The 22,766-nt window shown below is 47.2% G+C and overlaps 2 protein-coding genes across 5 annotated transcripts in view; one reads left to right on the forward strand and one right to left on the reverse strand.

Moving 5' to 3' along the window:
- The window catches only part of LRRC74A (leucine rich repeat containing 74A), a 30,179-nt gene extending 24,123 nt beyond the window's left edge, over positions 1-6,056 (reverse strand). For all 3 annotated transcript variants that reach the window (XM_012742711.2, XM_020285685.2, XM_012742704.2), the window contains exons 1-3: positions 5,703-6,056; positions 4,189-4,317; positions 1,238-1,410 (exon numbers count right to left, since the gene is read on the reverse strand). In XM_012742711.2, coding sequence (XP_012598165.1) covers positions 1,238-1,410; positions 4,189-4,317; positions 5,703-5,736 — 336 coding nt within the window. In that variant the 5' untranslated portion in view covers positions 5,737-6,056. The remainder of the gene's footprint in view (positions 1-1,237; positions 1,411-4,188; positions 4,318-5,702) is intronic.
- A 130-nt stretch (positions 6,057-6,186) lies between these two features.
- Positions 6,187-22,766, forward strand: part of ANGEL1 (angel homolog 1) — a 31,682-nt gene continuing 15,102 nt past the window's right edge. The window contains exons 1-5 of one of the 2 annotated variants that reach the window (XM_012742665.3): positions 6,187-6,693; positions 16,198-16,312; positions 20,127-20,702; positions 21,613-21,842; positions 22,296-22,365. In XM_012742665.3, the coding sequence (XP_012598119.1) occupies positions 16,210-16,312; positions 20,127-20,702; positions 21,613-21,842; positions 22,296-22,365 (979 nt within the window). In that variant the 5' untranslated portion in view covers positions 6,187-6,693; positions 16,198-16,209. Of the gene's footprint in view, positions 6,694-16,197; positions 16,313-17,137; positions 17,269-20,126; positions 20,703-21,612; positions 21,843-22,295; positions 22,366-22,766 lie in introns of those variants that run through there. The other variant, XM_012742697.3, reaches the window with a different exon arrangement.

Here is a 22,766-nt window from a genome sequence, read left to right on the forward strand (position 1 = left end):
GGGGTCAAATGATCCTCCTGCCTCAGCCTCCCAAGTAGCTGGGACTACAGGCGTGCACCACCACATCCAACTAATTTTTTCTATTTTCAGCAGAGATGGGGTCTTGCTCTTGCTCAGGCTTGTCTTGAACTCCTGACCTCAAGTGATCCTCCGGCCCCAGCCTCCCAGAGTGCTAGGATTACAGGTGTGAGCCACCATGCCTGGCCTGGCTAATTGTTCTGTATGTCAGGTAGCTGAAGCCTCGGAAAGCAAAACCCTGGATAAGGGAGGACTACCGTACATTCTAGCAATGAACAATGCCAGTGTGCTCCAATGGATTTTGGAGATTGCCATGTATTTTGTAACCGTATTGCCTTTGCCATTCACCATCCCCTCAGACTTGTGCATTGTCTCAGACTGAAGCTGGCTGAGTCTTCCCGAAGCTTGTCTTTGGCTGTCTCTGCCTTTTGTAGCTTCTCCCGCCTCTCAGCCACTCCTCCTGTGTTTAATTTGCTGACTGCTCCTATTCTTTCAGATCCTTTATAAATAACATGTTTTAAGAATCCGTTCTCAGTCTTGGTTTTCTCTGTTCATTTTTTCCATGGACAATTTAAGTATTGCTGATTTTTAAACATTCCCTCTAAAGAAACATCTACCTCTCCACGTTACTTAGCTTTTTTAAAATCGAGCTTTCTCTTTGCCTTCCTAAGTGAACAAACAATGTTGTGCTGACACACAGTTGTTCAGTTTTCTGTGTTTCTGTGATGGGAGTCATTTTTGGGTAAAATCAATTATAGTTATATAAAGCAATGATGAATTCAAGGTCACGTCCTTGTTCGGCCACGCCTAGAGGTAACCTATTCCTCCAGGAAAACTTGATCTGCCTTACAATGTGGTCACTGGCTGGGTAGTGAGCCCATTTATAGCAAAGGTGAGCTTTGGCATGGAGATGCAGGCTGGCATTTTATATTAATATTATGCTCTCGCACTAATGCTTGTGCCCAAGCCCAGCCTAGTCACTTTTCCTGGGCCCAGGGGCTGGTGCCTTTGCTTCCTGAATAGGAAAGAGCATAGGCTTCTAAAGTCCAGGCAGCCTCCTTCCAGGAGCCAAAGGGGAGTCCATGTCTGCTGGGGAAATCAACTGGCCACCAGGCACGGCCCAGGGCATGGTGGGCACACAGGTTGCTACTTAGGCTCCCTAGGAGGGGCCCTCTGGGTCTCGGGCCCGCCACCCTATCTGCCCCACTGGCATGCTCACCACCAGAGCGATGGCAATAGCCTTGGTACCCTTGGGGCCCAGGCCATGGTGGTTGAGGTTCATGTGAGGCTCCTCCATGTTCCGGATGAAATAGGAGACAGGCACCGTGCCCAACAGTTTGCAGGCTTCCAGGTATAGGTCCTTTTGTCCAGTGGTGAAAAATCTCTCAGTGTCTGCAGGGAAAGAGAGGGTGAAGTAGGATTTCTTTTCCACCTTTGCCTTATCTCCCCTCTAACTCCAGGCGACGTTCGCTTATGTCTGGACTCCCCTCCGCCAGAGAATCTGTCCCTGTGGGTGCGTGCACCAGAGGCCAACTCCAATCCAGGACGTCAGTCAATGGTAGGAGAGGGAGAGCCTGACTCCAGAAACCCCCAGAAGAACATCTGCCTCCGGGTAAGAGGCGAGGCTGGTAGTTTCAGGCCCTAAGCTCTCCTGGGAACGGCGAGCCGTCTGCCGTCACCCCCCTTCCCAGGTTGGCCACGTCCAACGACTGACCGTCTAGGATATGCACAGGCCCAGCCCCCTTGTCCACCCTGGGACGGCTCTGAAAGGCCAAAAACAGGTGTCAAAAAGCTGCTGGCTTTCGACGGGCAAGGGAGTCTCCATTTCGGTTTCGGTTTCGCTACCACTGTTAAACTGTGTGCACCATGAACAAAGCTTTGCCGAAGACAGAGAAATACCAACCATAAAAAGCCCAAGTAGGATGGAGTGGGCTTCTCAACACGGCAAACCAGCGGAGACGGACAGACCTCCAAACAGGTGGGAAACAAGCACCCTTGCATTTCAGGGGGCTTGGCTCTTTCAAAGACTTGCACGTCATTTTCCTCACAGAAAGGACTGTCATCCCTGCGTTACGTACAACAAATCTAGCCCAATTCGCACATGGCTGGTCAGTGCGCAAACCAGCCACCAGAAGTGGGGACTCCACCTCCCCAGTCCCACCCCTCGGGGGCCTTTATTCCTTAGGCTCTAGACCAGCCTGGCCGTGGTCAACAGGCACGGGGTCTCCCTGGATGCTGGGTACCCCACAGCTGTGTCCCTGTCAGGCAAGTCCAGCCTACGGCAGGGCTTCCTGGGGCCAGCTGGCATCTCTGTCCGCATCTGTTTTTCCTTTGGATCCCAGGGCCTTTGGCCAACCCACAGCAGACGTTTCTAAGGCCGACAATGGAAGCTTTGTTGGTGCAAGGACAGCAGCTTTTAAAGGGAAGCTGATTTTGCAAGCGCAGCTACAAACAGGCCTTCTCTTTGGGGCGGTTGTACCGCAGGGTTTCTCGACCTCAGCATTACTGACATTTTGAATCGGCTCATTCTCTGTTGTGAGGGGTTGTCCTGTGTGTTGTAGGGTATTTAGGAGGATCCCTTGCCTGGCCCCACAAGATGCCAGGAGCAACCCCCTACTCCCTATTTTGCTAAATGTCTCCTGGGTGCAAATTGCCTCCTGGTGAAAACCACATTATAGATTGTGCTGGGTGAGCAAAATCTGCTTCATCTCTCTCTGTTCTGTAGACCCACCACTGGCTTAGCACCCCCTGGCCCATTCCCCACACCCTCCCCGGGGCCCCCTCATACCATTCCCAGCACTTCAGCACCAGCCACAGGGGCGCTGGAGGCCAGAGCAGACAAGCCCTGGGTTTCTGTTCAGGACAGAGTTCTTGGTGCCAAAATCAGCCCTTAAAGGTTCCTGTTGGCCAAAGCAGGGAAGGTAACCCTGGTTTCGTCCTTGGAGCTGATTTTGCTCTGCTTGAGGCTGACCCTATCTAGCTGTGCTCGCTACGGTTATATTTTAGGGGTAGCTTGCAACAGTGTTGTCACTTGCTTGGGGGAGGAGGGGATGAGATTGGGACAGGGGCCTTGGGCAGACATCCGTGTTGTCCTTTGTCACCTCCTCCAACCAGGGGAAGTCAGGTGTCAGAAGCAATATTAGTGACAGCCTTGAAGTGGCTAAGAAGTCAGAAAAAAGCAACAGGATGCCCGGGTGCAGAGGGGAAGAGGTCTGTGTAGAAGGGCGAAGTTGTCAGTTGACCGCGGGGAGGTTTATGAGCTAAGTCTATGTAGATGAGCTCCACAGTTTAATTTGGCGGAATGGCCTCCCCTCCTTCTCTGCTGCCTGTGAATCATTGCCCCCCCCACCCACCCAGCTGCAAGGACGCAGAAGAGGCAGGGTGACTGGGCTAGCCTCGGCGTAGGATGTTTGAGGCTGGCCCCAACACGTGGGACCAGTGTCCGTTGCTTCACAAATGTTCTTTTGGGCACATTTCTCCTTGGGGAAATTGGGAGGAAAGAGAAGGTGGAGAGGTTGTTTGCATGAACAGAGTCTTTGCTCCTGCTCAGCCGGCCTGGCACCCGGGCATGCTCAGATTTGTCAAGGGAGAACATGGGGCTGTCCAGTAGGGGAAACATGAACTCTAATGAGTGGGAAAGCCACCAGGATGCAAGATGGGCCACAGAGTGCTGTGGAGTGTGAGGGCAACCACTGGGCTGAGTCGAGACAACACCGGGTTGGCCAGCTCCTGGAGGCCTCAGACAACTCATACAGTCTCTTTAAGCCTCAGTTTCTTCTGCTGTTAAAAACACGCAATAACGTCTACCTCCTAGGACTACTGCGAAGATCGCATAGGATGCCACCCATGGAAACACTTAGAAGACCAGAAAGCCCCGTCCTTGCGCCATGCGCAGCCGCTGGAGGGCACTGCTCCCGGGGCAGGTGTGAGCCAGGGCGCTGCGGCTGGTGCCCCCAGCCAGCCTTGAGGAGGACGTGGGGCGAAGGGGCGTGGGGCGAAGAACCGAGCACAGGCCTTCCTGCCACGGCCCCTCTGCAGGACATCCCGCTAGGCAGAGCCCTGGCTGACTCTGAAAAGGAGCGAGATGCCGGCTCCTGAAAACTGGATTTCTCCAGCGTCTGAGGAAGCCCCGAGACAGCCACCCCCGCCACCCCAAAGGCCCGCTCTCACCTTCAATCTCTAGGTCAGTTTCTGAGCTCTCCCGGGGCGGTTTCTCTTTCTCCACAGTCGGCAGGGTTTCGGCCTCACAGTAGAGGGTTTCATCGCTGCTGTGCGGTGCTGGCACGCTTTCAGTCTCATCTGGAAGAAAAACTCATCTCCTTGATCCTGGTGTCAAGCCCTGCCAGGGAGCCTCTACTGCACCGGCCCTCCCTTCCGCACTCCTCGCCCATGGGGTCTCGAGAGCACACTCTGCCGTGCTCCCTGCCCAGCTCCCTGTTTGGGGCCTGCTCACGCTTTTCCCTTCTTAGTTGCTCAGGTGGGCTTCAGGCTCTGTGGTTACTCTTTCAGGTGAAAGGGTGGGTTCCGCCGCCCGGCTTCCTCATTGTCAGGCACAAATGGTGCCGGGGCAGGGCAGGTGGCAACTTGGGTCAAATGGAAAATAAAACAGACTAGGAGCAGTTCCAGGGAGCAAGAGAGAGAGCTTGATGCCTAAGAACTTGACCTAACTTCTCTGCCTTCCAATCCAACATTGGTTTTATGACCAGAGAGAAGGAGGAGATTGAAAATCTCCCTTGGGTTGAAATCAATGGCTGTGATTGAATACATGTGTCTCAGTTGGATGAGACACTGGCAGGAGGAGCAGAGCTTCCTGCACCTCTGTCCCCTGCACTCGCTAGATGTGGTTGTTCCACTACTGGGCCACTGATCTGACACCAGCCATGGGCTCCCGAGGGTCACACAGGAGGTCTAGAGCTCAGTCCTTCAGTGTCATTGGGACTCAGTGGATTGGGGAGGCCATACTGTGCCTCTGAGTGGCCGGTCAGAACTCAACCAGCCCACTCTTTGGATGGACTGAGCATTTGTGGCAGGGGGTTCCCAGTTTTGACCACCCAGATTCTAGGATGGTGGAGTTTCTAATGAATCTACACAGGTCTCTGTCTCTCTTTGTCTTTGTCCATAGACCTAGGCCCCAACATTTATTTCCCAGCCTATAACACAAAGTCTGTGATGCAAGTAGAAGATGACATATAGCAGCTTAGCGGCCAAACTGCTGAGTGCCCTCAGAAAAGTGATGAACTTCTGAGTCTTAATTTCCTTATCAGACAAACAATTTTAGAATTCCACTCAACCAATGGGATTCGGGCAAATATTTAACTGTCACCCCAGGAAACAACAACAACAACAAAACACCAAAAACACCCTGATTTATAGTTTAGCCAATTCATGTGGTATAAATATTCCCATGGCTGATTTCAAACTAGCAAAGTGACATCAACCAAACCCATAAAATAAAAATGAGAGCTGGATAGAGCCAGTATGAGCCAGTTCCAGCACAACACTGCCTCCAACTCTCAGTATTTGCCAAGCCCTCAGTGTTTGCCAAGTCAATGGAACACATCATCCCAATTCTAGAGGGCCCCAGGCGGGGGGATCAGTGGGCTTCACGGCTCCTGTGGTCGCTGGGGGTTACACTGAGGCAGCTGGGAAGGGCCTGTGTGGTGAGAGATGAGATGCCTTTTCACCTTCTGTCTCAGGCTCAAGCTCATCATAGTCCATGGTGCCAGGACCCTCTTGAGGGCTGCTGCCAGCTTCTTGCCACCTTTCAGCTGTGTCCCTAAGAAACACACCTGTCCATTCACCTCTGTCTCAAACTCTGTGTCTATCTCTGCCCTCGCACAGGCAAATCCCAAGGGAGTCTGCAGTTACCCTTCTATTTCAGCAAGCCCCGGGAAGACTGGGCTTTGGTGGGAATTGGACATGCATGGATTTGACCCCCACCCTGTCTGGGAGAGGGAGCTACTTCCTGGGCTTATCAGGGACAGTGGGACAGCTCTGTTTTTGGGAGCCCCGTGGAAAGGATGCCCACCCACCTGTGACTTTGTGACTTAGGAGCCACTTTCATTTCATCTTCAACATTCCATGACCTCATGCAGTTATTGTGATCCACGTAGGGGGACCTGGCAACAGCAGGCCTCCCGCCCTCTTGGTGACTCTGGCAGTCACCTGTACTCATATGTCCACTGGGGCCAAGCCCAGGCTTGGCTGTGAGGGCTCAGGTGCTGTGGGGGGGCCTCTCAGTGGTGCTGCATTTCCCTCTGAGTCAGGACCAAACCCAAGCTCCTTCATCAGGTGACTGTGAAGAGCTGCCACCATGGTCTTCTCTCAAGGTGGCTGTGCTTCTGGTACGAAGTATGTCAGCGATGGGTGAACTCAGTTTTCATCTACCCAGTTCTTCCTTTTTTCTTTCCCCCCTGGGAGAGTATCCTCAACCTTGGAGCAGAAGATCAAAAGCAAAGCAGGACAGCATATGTTCTATCACTACAGTTTGTCGCAGCCAAAGCGCTGTTCAATCCAAACTACCGGGCTGCCTACCTTGAAACCACTCAAGCAGCATTCCCGCACCTGGCCATTTCCACATGTCTCGGAGCTGAAGTTCGGTTGCAGTTTGCAGTCAAGAGAGTCTGGAGGCGTGTTTGCTCCTTCTTGATCAGCTTTCAGCACATCATCAGTTAGGTCAGTGACTAGAGGGCTTGGGATGTGAAAATGCCTTTTTTGCCAATCAAAAGAATGAGTAAGATCTAGAAATTTGTGTAGGGAAAACATGGTTAGAATCGTGGATGAAAAGAAATATGTACACCTGAGATGGGACTCATTCCTTCAGGCATTCTTCATCCTGAGAAATACTTATTGAGCGTCTACTGCATACATGGCACGAAGAACATCACGATTGTGGGGAGGGAACCCAGACGTGATTGAGACGGGGCCCTTTCACGGCATGTGTAATACAAGGCGGAAACTGACAAGACCACCCTAGGGTGAGGGTCCTGGGCAAATATTTTCGGCAGAGTTCCTGTTCATATAAACAATTTGAGTCAGTCACTCTAAATCAGTGTGGCAACACCATTCTGGTGGAGCAATCTCATGTGGTCCCTCAAAAGAAATACCAGACAGGTCACAGGGAGTGATCGCTCCTAGGATGCTCAGGTAGACATGAGTCCTGGAGTTCCTTGGAGCGTTTGGTCAGCCCCATGCTGGTGTGGAGGATAAGAAAGCATTACTAAAGGGCAGAAAGAGGGAGTATGTGCCCCCTGGTCTAGGCTCTGAGTGCTCTGCTTGGACAGAACCATCTGGTTTCAGGTACTGAAGAGTGAGTTAGAAAATCTGGAGGAAGGTACACCAAATAGCCCCTGGACAGAGGCATCCTTAGCCTGGGTCTAAGAGCAGCACTGGGAATAGAGAAGGGTTGTAAGGGAAATGCTCTGGGAGTTCATGGGAGAGTGAGGTTTCTTCACTCTGGGGAACTCCAGTGGGCTCTGGACAAGCAGAGGCTGGGGAAAAGGCATTCCTGGGAGTGTAGGATGAAGGCAGGCAGCACAGCTTAAGGTGGCAATGCAGAATGTCAAGGGGAGTAGGGAAAGGGGAGGCCTCGAGAGCCACAGCAACTTCAGAATAGATTCAAATACAATTAAAAGGCAATAGAAGACTGTAGATTTCTGAACAGGACAGTGACATCGTCACAGATTTTCTTTAGAATGGTGGACAGCAATATTTTTGAATAAGAGTCGATTCTGGGCCAGGCGTAGTAGCTCACGCCTGTAATCCTAGCACAGGAGGATTGCTTGCGCTCAGGAGTTTGAGACCAGCCTGAGCAAGAGCAAGACCCCATCTCTACTAAAAATAGAAAAATTATCTGGCCTTGGTGTCACATACCTGTAGTCCCAGCTACTCAGGAGGCTGAGGCAGGAGGATTGCTGGAGCCCAGGAGTTTGAGGTTGCTGTGAGCTAGGCTGACGCCATGGCACTCTACTCAGGGCATAGAGTAAGACTCGTCTCAAAAAAAGAAAAAAAAGAGTCAATTCTGGAAAAATTAAAATGTTTAAGAAATATAATTTTAAAAATTTGCATCTTTTAAAAAATCATGAAATGTAATACTTGCATCTTTTTATATATTATTATTTAAAAAATATTTTGTATTACTTAAAGGTATCTTTTCTAAAATTAATCTTTTTATTTTTAAGTAATTTTAGATTATAGAAGTTACAAATATCATAGTTTCCATATACTCTTCCCCAACTTCCCCTTATCTTAACATCTTATATAACCATAGAGAAACGATCAAAACCAAGAAATTAATATCAGCATGATGCTATTAACTAAACTACACACTGTCTTTGTATTTTACCAATTTTTTCCACTAACGTCCTTTTTTGGTGCCAGACTCCCATGATGCATTGTGTGTTGTGACTCTGTTGGTCTCCTTCAATCTGTAATCTTTGTCTTTTATGACTTGACACTTCTAGAGTACTTGTCCAATATTTAGTAGAATGTTCCTTAGTTTTAGTCTGTCTGATTTTTTTTTTTTTGAGACAGAGTCTCGCTTTGTTGCTCAGGCTAGAGTGAGTGCCGTGGCGTCAGCCTCGCTCACAGCAATCTCAAACTCCTGGGCTCAAGCGATCCTCCTGCCTCAGCCTCCCGAGTAGCTGGGACTACAGGCATGCACCACCATGCCCGGCTAATTTTTTCTATATATGTTAGTTTCTATATATGTTAGTTAGTTTTTCTATATATGTAGTTTTCTATATATGTTAGTTAATTTCTTTCTATTTATAGTAGAGACAGGGTCTCACTCTTGCTCAGGCTGGTTTCGAACTCCTGAACTCAAGCAATCCGCATGCCTTGGCCTCCCAGAGAGCTAGGACTACAGGCGTGAAGCACCGCGCCCGAGCTGTCTGATGTTTTGCCATCACTGTTGGGAAGGGTGCCCCAGAGTTCATGTGCACTTGTCAGTGTGTCAGGGTGCATTATGTATTACGTGAGTCACTTGGTCAAGGTGGTGTCTGCCAGCTTTTTCTACTGTAAAGTTACTGTTTTTATCTTTGTAATTAATACAGATGGGGGGGAGATACTTTAAGACTGAAAATATTCAATTTACGCTTAAACTTTTGCCCATTAATTTTAGCATCCATGAGTGGATCACGCCTCAAGAATGATTACTGTAGCATTCACATGGTGATTTTCTATATCTGCAATCCTTCTACATTTATTAATTGGAATTATTCGGTAAGAGAGAGTTGTCCCTCTCCCTCATTTATTTATTCAGTGTTCACAACAATAGGGACTCAGAGATGTTTATTTTATTCTTTGCATTACAATGCAATACTGTCATTTATTTTGCTGTTCAAGTTCCAACTTTGGCTATTGGGAGTTCATTCAGGTTGGCTCCTGTGCTCTTTTGACAGGCTCCTGCCCTCCTTTTCTGAGCCCTTCCTTACTTTCTGGCACCATAGGAATTAATTACTTTTCCAAGGAGAATAATATTTTGAAACCTAGATCTGGGAGCTGGTGTGCTCATTACCATTGGGTTGATGGAGCTTCTGGTCTCTTTTGGTGAATAGAGCTAGGAAATATATGTGTTTGTGTATACTGTTAATAACCCATCCATAACACATATATTGATTTTTATTTAATATATCCATCTTCTGTATGTATTAAATAAAAACCAAAAGTCTATACTGACACTGCCGTCTCTAATCTAGCACCACAGGGCTCACTCATGCCTTCTCTTTTTCATATTTGTCATTTCTGTCTCCTGGCAAGAAACCCAGTTCTCATTTTCTACAATATATCTACTTATTTGTCCATCTCTAGTATCTATATAGTTTCAGAATTGTTAAACCATATCCCTAGAAACAAATTTCCCAACTAGTGTACTATGTTTTGTTAGTCCGTAGGGTTTTCGTTGTTGTTATTGTCTATCCATATGGCATCCAGTTAAAATACTTTTCCCCCAAAGTTATTCAAGTCAACTCTTTCTTCCCATCCTCTTTGGTGTGGTTATTTAATTCATTTGTAATCCAGTTAGATTCATTTCTCAAGATCTGCATTTCACGTTTCCCCCATATCCTGCTTGATTTTATTATAATTTGCATATTGTAAACTTCTCTCTTTGTCCTGAGAGTTCTATAGGTTTTGAGAAATGCATAAAGTCAGGTATCCACCACCTTAGCTCCAGCACCCTAAAAACTACCTCTTCTCCTTTATGGTTATCCTTACCCCCTTCCCTGGCCCCTGACAACCACTGTTTTGTTTTCTTTTTTCTTTCTTTTTTTTGAGACAGAGTCTCACTTTGTTGCCCAGGCTAGAGTGAATGCCGTGGCATCAGCCTAGCTCACAGCAACCTCAAACTCCTGGGCTCAAGCGATCCTACTGACTCAGCCTCCTGAGTAGCTGGGACTACAGGCATGCGCCACCATGCCTGGCTAATTTTTTCTATATATATTAGTTGGCCAATTAATTTCTTTCTATTTATAGTAGAGACGGGGTCTCACTCTTGCTCAGGCTGGTTTCAAACTCCTGACCTCGAGCAATCCACCCGCCTCGGCCTCCCAGAGAGCTAGGATTACAGGTGTGAGCCACAGCACCCAGCCTTACTGTTCTGTTTTCTATCCTAACAGTTTCACTTTTTCTAGATCAGATAAAGGAAAACATACAACGTGTGGTTTTTTGAGTCTAGCTTCTTTCACTTAATAAAATGCATTGAAGATCCACCCATGTTGTCAAATGATGCAACAGTTTGTTCCTTTCTATTGCAGGGTAATATTCTGTTACATGGATGTACCACACTTTGTTTATTCATTCACCTGCTGAAAGACACCTTCATATTTTCCCTTTATTTTGGTGATTATGAATAAAGTAGCTATAAACATTCATGTCCAGGTGTTTTTGAGAACATAAGCTTTCATCTCTCTTGAGTAAATACCTAGGAATGGGATTGCTGGATCATGTGATAAGTATATGTTCAACCTTGTTAGGAACTGCCAAGTGGTTTTCCAAAGTCTATGCACCATTTTGAATTCCCACCAGGAATGTGTGAGAGCATCAGTTACTCCACATTTTTGCCAACATTTGCTATCGCCAATTTTTGCTTTTGTTCTGCCATTCTAATAAATGTGTAATGGTATTCCCTGTGGTTTTAATCTGCATTTCCCTAATAACTAATGATGTTGAGCATCTTTTCATATACTTATTTGCCATTCATAGATCTTTTTTGTCGTTTGTTCAGATTTTTTGCCCATTTTAAATTGAGTTGTTTATTTTCTTACTGCTGAGTTTTGAGAGTTCTTGATATATTCTGGATACATAAGTCTTTTGTCAGAAATGTGATTTTCAAATATTTTCTCTCAGTCTGTGTCTTGTCTTCTCATTCTCTTAACAGTGTATTTCACAGAGTAAAAGTTTTAATAAAGTCAGATTTTTGTCAAAATTATCAAGAAATTATCAATTTTTTTTCATGGATCACATTTTTGGTATCATATGTAAAAGTCTTTGCCTAACCCAAGGTCATGCAGATTTTCTCCTATGTTTTATTCTAGAAGTTTTATAGTTTTAGCTTTTACATGTCTACGATCCATTTACACATTTTAAAAATTGTGGTAAGATATATATAAGATAAAACCATTTTAAGGCCGGCTGCGGTGACTCACGCCTATAATCCTAGCACTCTGGGAGGCTGAGGAGGGAGGATCCCTTGAGGTCAGGAGTTCAAGACCAGCCTGAGCAAGAGCGAGACCCCATCTCTACTAAAAATAGAAAGAAATTAGCCAGACAACTAAAAATATATAGAAAAAATTAACTGGACATGGTGGCACATGCCTGTAGTCCCAGCTACTTGGGAGGCTGAGGCAGAAGGACTGCTTGAGCCCAGGAGTTTGAGGTTGCTGTGAGCTAGGCTGACACCATGGGACTCTAGCTCAGGCTGTCTAAAAAAACAAAAAACAAAAAACAAAAACCCCACAAAACTTACCATTTTAACACTTCTAAGTGTACAATTCAGTTGCATTAAGTATATTCACAATGTAGTGGAACCATCTCCACTGTCTATTTCCAGAACCTTTTCTATGACCCACTTTGAGTTAATTTTTATGTAAGGTATGGGGTGGAGGATGAGATTAATTTGTCTTGCATGTGGACTGGACATTCAATTATTTCAGCACCGCTTGTTGAAAAGATTTTTCTTTCTCCATTTAATTGTCTTTTCACCATTGTCAAAAATTAGTTGCATTTGTGTCCTTTTGGTTTTGTTGTAGGGCTAGCGTTTCAGAAAGATATAACCAGAATATCTTGTACCATTTTTTTTTTTTTTTTTTGAGATAGAGTCTTGCTCTGTTGCCCTGGGTAGAGTGCAGTGGCATCAACCTAGCTCATGGCAACCTCAAACTCCTGGGCTCAAGTGATCTTCCTGCCTCAGTTTCCCAAGTAGCTGGGACTACAGGTATCCGCCATAATGCCCGGCTAAGTTTTCTATTTTTAGTAGAGACGTGGTCTCTCTCTTGCTCAGGCTGGTCTAGAACTCTTAAGCTCAAGCCGTCCTCGGGCCTCGGCCTCCCAGAGTGCTAGGATTACAGGTGTGAGCCACTGCGCCTGGCTGCTTTGTACCATTTGATTAAACTGTTGTGCTTTTACATTACTAGTTTGTGAGATAAATCCCCATGGTGCTGGGAAGTGGGGCTGAGGCACTTAGGGAGTGGGAGGTGAACTGACTCTACAGTTAGTCCACAGAGTAGGGGCAAAAGAGATAGTCCCGGGGGATGGGGGGAGCTGTGATTTTGACTTGAAACCTGGCAAAGACAATGTCACCTGGGGCAAGGTATGGATGTCAAATATTAAGGGAATGATAATTTCCTTTTTTATCACCAATATTCTTGCTGTGACAGTTCCACTAGTGGGAATCAAGGTAGAGGGACCCTTTAATATCCTCTAAGTCTGTGGTCCCCAACCCCTGGGCCGTGTACCAGTACCGGTCCGTGGCCTGTCAGGGACCAGGCCGCAGAGCTCCGCTGCCACCCCTCACCCCTGTCCGTTGAAAATTGTCTTCCATGAAACTTAAGAAGGGGGGGCACACAGTGGGAGGTTGAGTGGGTGAGCCAGTGAAGCTTCATCTGTATTTACAGCTTCTTCCCTCCCCATCCCTCGTATCACCGCCTGAGCTCTGCCTACTCCCCTCCCCATCTATGGAAAATTGTTTTCCATGAAACTGGTCCCTGGTGACAAAAAGGTTGGGGACCACGGCTCTAAGGTACCATTTAAATAGCAGTTATAAATGCCAGGCACTGTTCTATGGACTTTACATGTATTAAAAAAATGTTGTGGGGAAGGAGTCAGTGAAGAAAAGGAGAAGGGCAAGTAGAAGGAGCTTCATCTCCAGGAGGGAGGAAGGAGGGCATCCTGAGCACAGCGGAGGGTCAGCTGCTGTGTCGGGAGGGAAGGAGGAACAGCTGGCTGTGGATGCTGGTCATTACATTGTTATGGCAACAGGGGGTAGAGAACTTACCTGGTTCTATCTCCTCTCTGAAGTTGATGGGGAGCTGATCTCCTGAGAGCAAGAGAGGAGGAACAGGTCAGCAAGCCTGGGAAGAGCAGTCCCTGTGGGAATGGGAAAGAAAGCTGATTAAAAAGCATGGGATTGCTAGGGAGGGCCGAGGGCAGAAGTGAGGGTGGAGACCAGCACACTAATGGCCCCAGTCTGTGTGGCTGGTAATCTTACTCATTGGCGCTCAGCAGCCCAGACCTAAGAGCCAAGAAGAACAGTTTTACTGACCTAGGCAGATATAATCCAAGAACAATGGGCAGGAGCGTTGATGATATCAGGGAGAGAGTGATTTAAAAGATGGGTCATGGGGATTCCATGTCAGAGAGAGAAATGATGACGGACGGGAAGCTTGAGAAGGACATAATAGAGAAGTTGAGGGTTTCCTAGAATTAACAGATGAAGCAGAAGCTAATATGGGAGAGGCAGAAAGCCATGAGGTCACACATCAGAGTGGGTGTGTGAGTTTGCCATTTCAGAGATGGAGCAGTACCCAGTAGTGACACATGCAAGGTGCAGCCAGGGCAGGGAGTACCTGAAGTACAGCAGGAAAGAAGGTCATGGAGGAGGTCATGGCCTTGAGCTTCCAGGAGTTAGGATGGCTCATTCACATTGGTGATGGGAAGACTTGAGAGAGGGAAGATTGTGAGTCCAGGGCCAAAGTCTTCAAGGGATGAGGAATGGGCAGGAGGGCAAGAAAAGACAAGGATGAGGCTGGGGTAAACACTGATGAGTGCCTGATAAATCTCTAATGAATACATGAATGTATGAATCGGTGAATAAGTGAGCAAATGAATGCATCAACTCAGACTAAACTGGCACACTCTGGGAATATCTAGCCATAAATCCTGAGATCTGAAAATAAACACTAGGCTCAAAGAAGCCAAGTTACTAGGAGTGTAAGGGCCTCAGGTTATTGTAAGAGTTGAAAATGAGCAATTCTTTTCAGTCTATACTACCCGAGAGGCTGTTTGTGCCCTGCAGACCTGCACAGGTTCAATATGGTAGCCAGTAGCTCTTTGTAGCTATTCAGCACTTGAAATATGGCTAGTCCAAATGGGGAGACAATGTCCAAGTAAAACACACACTGGGTTGTGAAGATTTACGACAAAAAAATATAAAATATATAATTTAAAAATATTGATTACATATTAAAATACTAAATTTTTGGATCTATAAAATTAAATAAAATATTACAATTAATTTCACCTGCTTTATTTATTTATTTATTTTTATATAAGGCTACTAGAAAATTTTAAATTACATGTGTAGTTTACATTACATTTATTTTGGGCAGCACTGCTCCATGTCACCCCAAATATTGCACCTGTTTGACTAATAATTTATTTAATAAAGGCAGCCAACCTGTTTGACTTCCATGTATACCTGTTGTTATAAGTAAAATTTGAGCCCTCAGGGTTTAGATTTCCTGTACACAGGAAATACCCCTTTAAAAGAACATTTTAGATCCCTCAAAGTATTGCAACACCGCCTACTTGCCCCATTAAATAGATTTTGCACCCTGGAACCCACACTGATGATGAATGCAGGTGCTCATCATTGCCTTCATGGCTATTACAGTTGGGAGGAATTGAGGCACTCATCACATCTCTCTTGGAATATTCCTGACATGATGAGGCTGGAGCCAGTGCAGATTGGATTTGTAATTTTCCTTTTCCTGGGGAAGCCTGAGGCTGCACTTTGCCAGGCCAAGTCTCCTTGGGATCTGCAGTTATTGGCTTGCTTAGCAATGCCACATTACAGTTTGGAGAGCAGGAGCCTTAGTGGAAGAAGGCCCTCCATTAACAGTGGCCAGAGCTGTTTTTTGCACAAATTCAAAGCATATACCAGTAAACACTGAAAGCTCACCCTGTATTAGGCATGGTGAGGAAACTGAGGCCACAAGAAGTTAGGCAACCTGAGAGTTTCCACACGTGGGAAGTGGCAAAGCCAGGATCTAAACTCAGGGCGTTTAATTCCAAAGTTTGTGATTCCCAAGTCACCCTACACTTTCCAGCATAGTTGATTATGGATCAGGAAACAAAAAGAGGGAAGCCTTGCTTAAATGGCCTCAGGAAAAGGCTCTAAAAGAACATGGACCAGTTGCCCTGACACATTGTGTCCACACAGGTGCATTGAACAGTCTGGTTGGGGCTAGATCCTTTAACAGAGGTTCCCAAACTATACATCAGAATAACTTGGTGAATGTTTAAGAGCCTCATCCCTGACCTGTTAAATCAGAACTCTGGGAGTAGGGCCTAGAAATTGGTATTTTAAAAAACATATTCCAAGTAGATAAGGGAAACATTACTTTGCAAAATGATAAACAAACTCTCTAGGCAAGTACCTTGATTTAGTATCTGACTCGGAACTTGGACTTCTGGGTAACTATTGGTACAAAATGGAAGGCAGGTGCAAGGAGGGTTTACTTGTAAAGGAGTGAGCCTGAACTTGGGGGCTCCTTAGGTAGATCTTATATTTGTGCACTACTTTTTGAGCAGCTCCCTAACCTTCAGATTGCTATGGCCTCTACTTCATCTCAGGCAAACGGATGAGTGCTGTTGCCTGAAGCCAGGCATTGCCGCCTCTCCCACTAAGGGTACATAGTGGGAAGGACACAATACTGACTCTCTCCTTCTTCCTTCTTTCAGCTTTTCAGTGTTATGATGTACTCAGCTGGTCCAGGATCTGGTGACTCCCCAGAGGGCTTCACTGAACAACCAAGGCTCCAGCCACAAATTGGAAATCACACAGCTCAGACACTAGGTACTGGGTGTATTATACAGTACTTCCTTCTTCAGAGCAGGGTTGGGACAGAAGACTGAGGGCTGCGGGGTTGGGGAAGAGAAACTCGAAGAAGTCCTGGGTGGTACAGAAGTGATGGAAGAACTGGCTTTCATTTAGTGACATCTGCTTGGTTCAACCAGTCAATCAAGGTTTGTTTGGTCCCTGCTGTGTGCCTGCACCGTATTAGGCGCTGGGGAGATGCCTCGAGGAAAACACACCACCAGCCAGACTTGGTCCCTGGCCTGTGGAGGTGTTTTTCTTGACTCTCTTACCAATGGGACACCTCCTTTTTTCCGGATTAGGGAAAAGAAGGTCCATTTGGAACAGGTGGGGAAGGAGACAAAATCTTAGGTGCTGAAGCACGGGAAGATGCTATTTGTGACCTAGAATCTGAGCTGGAGAAGGCAGTAGAGGCAGGAAAAGGGGGAAGAACTCGCTCCCTCTCCTCTGGGCTGAGAAGGAGTAGATTATAGAAATCAGGGCTAAGTGGAGTCTTAAAGTCCAGCCCTTCATTTCACAGATGAGGAAACTGAGGCGGGGAGAGGCTAGATGGTGATCCCAAGGTGGACACCTAATTAGTAGCAGAAGTGGGAATAAACTGTGAACTTTGAGTAATACTGTGGAGCCTCCAGCGAGGCACTAAATTTTAAAACCCGGCGCTTCGATGGCGAACTGGAGCCAGGCCCCGCCCGTTGCCTTGGGAACCGCCGCCTCCCGCCCCCTGCGAGCTCCCCCGCGGCTCTGCGCTCCCAATAAAGTTGTTGTTGAAGGGCGCGCGGCGGCGCCACGTGGGTCGGCCGGGGGCGGGGCCGAGCTGTGGGGGACCCTGCGGGCGGCCGCCTGGAGGGGCTGCGGGTGGCGGGCGCCGGCCATGATCGCGTCGTGCCTGTGTTACCTGCTGCTGCCGGCCGCGCGCCTCTTCCGCGCCCTCTCAGGTACCGGCCCCGCGTCTCGACAAGCGGCAGCCCGGGCCGGGCCACCTCTGCGGGGCTCCGCGGGCCGAGGCAGCGTGCGGTGCGCCGGGCCTCGGGCCGTCCCCGGGGCAGTGCCAAGGTGTGGGGAGGCGGTCCTTGGCCTCTGGCCCGCGGGGCCCCACCTGACCGCAGGAGGCCTGGGCCTGGCCTACGACCCTCGTGGGCGGCTCCCTCGTCACACCTGTAGTCCGGTGACGTCGGGCCACGGTTAATGTGGAGGGGGGCTGCGGATGGGGCAGGGCCACCCTTCCCTGGCCCTGGGGGTGCAGTGAGGTTCTGGGGCCGGCTGAGTCGCTGCCCTGGGGGGTCGGGGAGGGATGGCAACTCCGGGTCAAGGCGAGTGCCTGAATTCTCTGCGGGTAGAGGTGGGTCGGCCCTGGGAGGGCTGAGGGCTGAAGTCCCGGGCGGGCGTACCTGTCTTTCCCTGGTTAACTTCACAACTCGCCCGTCAGCTCTCGCTCCTCTCTCACCAGTGTCTTTGGTTGAAAAACAGATGCTCAGAAGTCAGAGACATTTAAATCTCAGCTTAGAAGCTTTCTTCCTGTGCGTTGAGGGGTGGGGGGAGGAAGGTAGGGAAGGAGGGAGGCATAGTGGAGTAGGGACAATGGCCAGTTGATACCTTAAATAGAGGAGGGAAGTTTATTCCTTTACTTTTTTAATAGTCTGCACCACCCTGTATTCCTGGTTTTAGAAATTCCAGAGGCTTTTATGCGACTGTGAGTTTCCCTCTGAGATCCCACAGAACACCCTTTCTCCTGCAATTTAGGGGACAGGACCAAGAAGTACTTTCTTAGAAATAAGGGCTCCAACTGTGTATTCTGTGCTTTTTCTTTCTGGAACTTTATATAATGTGTGTGTGTAACTGATAATATATTCCATATAAAAGTATTTTAAATATATTTTTTGCTGTGTTTCTGCCACTAGAACGCAAATTTCAGGAGGCCAGGGTCATATCTGTTTTGTTCACTGTATCTCTAGTGCTAACACACTGCTGGTGTCTAGTAGATACTGAATGAATTCAGGAATGTCTTGTGTGTCTATACTTCTGAGGAATGGGACACTCCACAGAAGTAATTGTTTCCTGAGAACTAAGCATATTCCTTTAACTAGGTTGCTATCATTTCTGGAGCTCTTCCATTGTCCATAATGATACAGTGAACTAGTCCAGAGGTTTCTAGACCAGTAATTTCTAGGGATCTCAGAGGAGGCACCCTCCCCACCCACACATTAAAGTAGTACCATTTATGTTTAATTTGTGTATTTGGTTTCTAGATAAGTTTTGTTTTTTTTTTAAATAAAAGCATTCTGCTGAAAAACAAACCACCACCACCACCAAAAAACTGCCATATTTGGAAGCCACTAGTACCTTATGCATATAAACCATAGAACCTCTGTTAGCTCGTATACATAGAGGATGTTTCAAGGGGCAGATAATTAGCAGGGCCATGAGAGTAAAGGCCAGCCACCCAGCCTATGGGTTTAGAGCAGGGTTTCTCAGTCTCAGCAGTGTTAACATTTTGGGCCAGATCATTTGTTGTGGGTCTGTCCATTGCATTGTAGGATATTCAGCAGCATCCCTGTCCTCCACTAGATGCCAGCAGCACTGCTACAGTTGTGGCAACCACAGTGTCTCTGGACATTGCTCAATGTCCCCTGAGGGCAAAATCACCCCTGTTGAAAACCACTTGTTTAGAGAACATAAATATACATAGGCCATAAACAATATATTTGAACCATCTTTCTATATTTGAGCCATTTATGTTTAGAGAACATAAATATACATAGGCCATAAACAATATATTTGAACCATCTTTCTATATTTGAGCCATTTTCTTGCCTTTAAAAAAATTGCCAATAAAATGAATCTCTAAGTGATTGAGGGTCAGCATCATGAATGTCACTTGTCCTGTGCTGTAGATAAATAATTTAGTGTGTGTGGGTTGTTTGCTTTTACCAAAATACTGTATTTAGATTTTGGGGGTTCTAGTTTTAGAGTTTTTCCCACCTGCTTTCTTACCTGTTGGCTGTCATTTGTGGCTGCTGTAGCAGAGAGAATGACAGCTGTCTCTTACTGTCAGTTGTTGGCATCTTCTAATTTACAGCCTCTGATGTGTTGTGGAATGGAAAACCAGATAATGAAGTTTGAGAAGTAGAATAAATAGCTTTGAGAAGAGGCCAAAGGACCTTTACTAAGAAGTAAATTGTATAGATTTTGAGACTATCTACTTTAGGACTTTTTTTTGGAATGCATTTATAAATTGGGCAATTTATAGAGCTAGAAAAGCTCTTGGAAATCATGTAGGTCATACTTCTCTTGTCCCCATTTTATAGTCAAGAGTAACTCCATCTGACTAGGGGCAATGGTCAAGGTCAGTTAGTTTTGTTATTTCAGTGATAGACTGTAACCTACAGTTCTGATTCATAGTCAAGTGCTGCTTCCAATGTACTGCGGTTCTTAGAACCAGAAAGTTGATGTTGATAGTAGTCTTAACCTTCACATAAAAGGGGTGGGGTTATGTGTGCCCATCTGTGTTCTAGAGTATGTGAGATGACATTCTTTTATTCATGCACTGAATATTTATCAAATCTCTACCATATACATTAGCTAATACTTATAAAGCACTTACAGCAGTGCCTGGCACATAGTAAACACTTTGCTCTGAGGGTGATGATGATCCAGGCATTAAGGTGTGCAGGCTCAGTGATGGTATAATGATGAGCAAGGTAGATATGGTTCTTGCTTATATGGGGCTTATGGTCTAGCTGGGAGAAGAGTGTGGGTAGGTCTTCTTATAATCTGGTATTTTTGCTTTCCTCAGATGCTTTCTTCACATGTCGAAAAAATGCCCTCCTGGCGAAGAGCTCGTCCCCCCAGGTAGAGGGCAACTTTGCCATGGCTCCTCGGGGCCCTGACCAGGAAGAGTGTGAGGGCCTGCTGCAGCAGTGGCGAGAAGAAGGGTCAAACCAGGTGCTCTCAACTGCAAGTGAGGGTCCCCTTGCGGATAAGGGACTTGCCCAGAGCAGCTTGGCACTTCTGATGGATAATTCTGGAGAACAGGATGCTGCTTCAGAGGAAAAGTGGTCCAGTAGGCAGCTGAGTGACCTGCGGGAAGCAGAGAACCTGGATGAACCTTTCCCCGAGATGCTAGGAGAGGAGCCACTGCCAGAGATTGAGGGCCCCATGTGGGCAGCTGTCCCCATGCAGACGGCCCCCCAGTATGCAGACTGTGCTGTTCTCCCAATGGGTGCCCTGGCTGCAGAGCAATGGGAAGAGGACCCCGCGGTGGTGGCCTGGAGCATAGCACCTGAGCCTATGCCCCAGGAAGAGGCTCCCCTCTGGCCCTTTGAGGGCCTGGGACAGTTGCAGCCTCCCCCAATGGAAATACCCTATCATGGTGAGTCTGACAGCTGGCTGAATTAGCCAGGGCAGCATGTTGTCTCTGGGGTGGGCAGATCATTGCTAAAGAGAAGGTTCTCTGGTGGGGAGCTCTGCCACTGCATTCTGCTTTTTCTGCAAATCTTACAGTGTCTTATTTAGAGGGAACTTACAGATCATCTCATCCAGCCCCAAGGTCTGACAGATGAAATAATCACAGTGCAGAGAGGTAGCAGGACATGCCTAAAGTTATACAGCTAGACAGTGAAGAACTGAAGCCAGACCCTAGCTCTGATTCTTCATGTTGTCATTTCTCTGAAGGTGACCCAAAGGTTTTCCGGGGATAGGAATGGAGAGGTCTCAGGGCCTCTACTGAGCCTCAACTAGAATAACTCTTTTTATTTATGTTACATATTGGGAGTTGATTAAAATTTGAAGTAAGAGTAATGTGGCTCACATAGGTTTTAAATCTGCTATGCTGCCATATGCTATAGACGACATGGGGGAACACATTGTAGTCTCTGGCCCCATGGACTTTTCCAGGTTTAGCAGTCAGAAAACACCCAAGGCTGAAATTACTCTAGAAATTTCTTTAACCTCAGGTGGCTATTAAGCATACCCATCTGAGTGATTCTCCAGAGAGTCATGGATTTATCAAAAGTGAGAGATTATCAGCCTATAAATATTTGTGGAGCATCCTTGAGGTGCTAGGCACTGAGGATGCAGTGGTGAATAGGCCAAGATTGTCTCTGGCTTTGTACCATCTAGTCTGAAGACTGTCCTTAGAGTGCTGCTGAAATCACCACAGAGAGGGATAGGTGACAGGGAAGATGGAAGAAGGAACTTCAGGCATACTGAGTCAGGAGTGGAGACGGCGGTGCCTCTGGATAACGTTCTTGTCATGGAACTCTTCTCCCAACCCTTTGCAGAAATCTTATGGCGAGAATGGGAGGATTTCTCCACCACCCAGCCAGATGCTCAGGGCCTGGAGGCAGGGGATGGCCCTCAATTCCAGTTCACTCTGATGTCTTATAACATCCTGGCTCAGGACCTGATGCAGCAGAGCTCAGAGCTCTATCTGCATTGCCATCCAGACATCCTCAACTGGAACTATCGCTTCGCGAACCTCATGCAGGAATTCCAGCACTGGGACCCTGATGTGAGTGAAGAGGGGGAAGTGCCTTCTGGAATTGCTGCTGGATCTAGGCTGTTTCCAAATGCTCTTAGAAGATGAGTTCAAGCCCGTAGTTGTTCAAATCATTGGAGTCCTGCCTAGGCTGGAGCTTGCCTGCCTGGAGTCAGTGAGTTTTTGGCAGATGCTGAGAAGACTTTCCCTAGGTGGGCACTTTCCAGCCCCTTTATGCAGTGAGGGAGACTTGAAGGATTCAAGGAGCAGGAAAATCTAGCACACATGTTGGGTCTCCTCAGCTTAAGTCTGGGCTTGTTCTTGCTGTTGGTGACTGTCTGGGAAGAGTCAGCCCTGTGGGAAGTTTCAGTGTGACCCTACCTGAGATCTGCAGCAGCTTTCCACCTGGCTTTTGTGCTTGCTTCTAGAGGGTGGGAGTCACATTCTAGCACTCTGGAGTGATTGGTTTCCTTGTCAATTTCCCAGATCCTATGCCTCCAGGAAGTCCAGGAAGATCATTACTGGGAGCAGCTGGAGCCCTCTCTGCGAATGATGGGTAATGCAGCTCCGTGGCATCTTTGCCATCCTTTCTTCCTACAGCCCTTTCTACTCTTTCCTGAAGACCCCATCTTTTTCTTCTTAGTAAACCCTGAGTCTCACCTGTGAGCTAGCTCCTTCCATGTGTGGGTGAGAAAGTAAAGTTTTGCAGTTTTTAAAGCAATTCTGACATATATTGCCATTTAATCCTTAAAGTAACCAATGTGAGACTGAGTATTATTACCCCAGATGAGGAAACTGAGGTTCCAAAGATTTGGGTGACTTTCTTAAAATCACAAAGCTACAAAGTTAATAGATGTGGAGCTAGGATTCCAACTTGTCTGACTGCAGATTCCTTGTCCTGTTAAATTCCTATCATGTTATATTGCCACATACCCTTCCTTCCCTCCAGCCCCTCCC

Source organism: Microcebus murinus, chromosome 6, assembly GCF_040939455.1.
Source record: "Microcebus murinus isolate Inina chromosome 6, M.murinus_Inina_mat1.0, whole genome shotgun sequence".
Taxonomy (NCBI): domain Eukaryota; kingdom Metazoa; phylum Chordata; class Mammalia; order Primates; family Cheirogaleidae; genus Microcebus; species Microcebus murinus.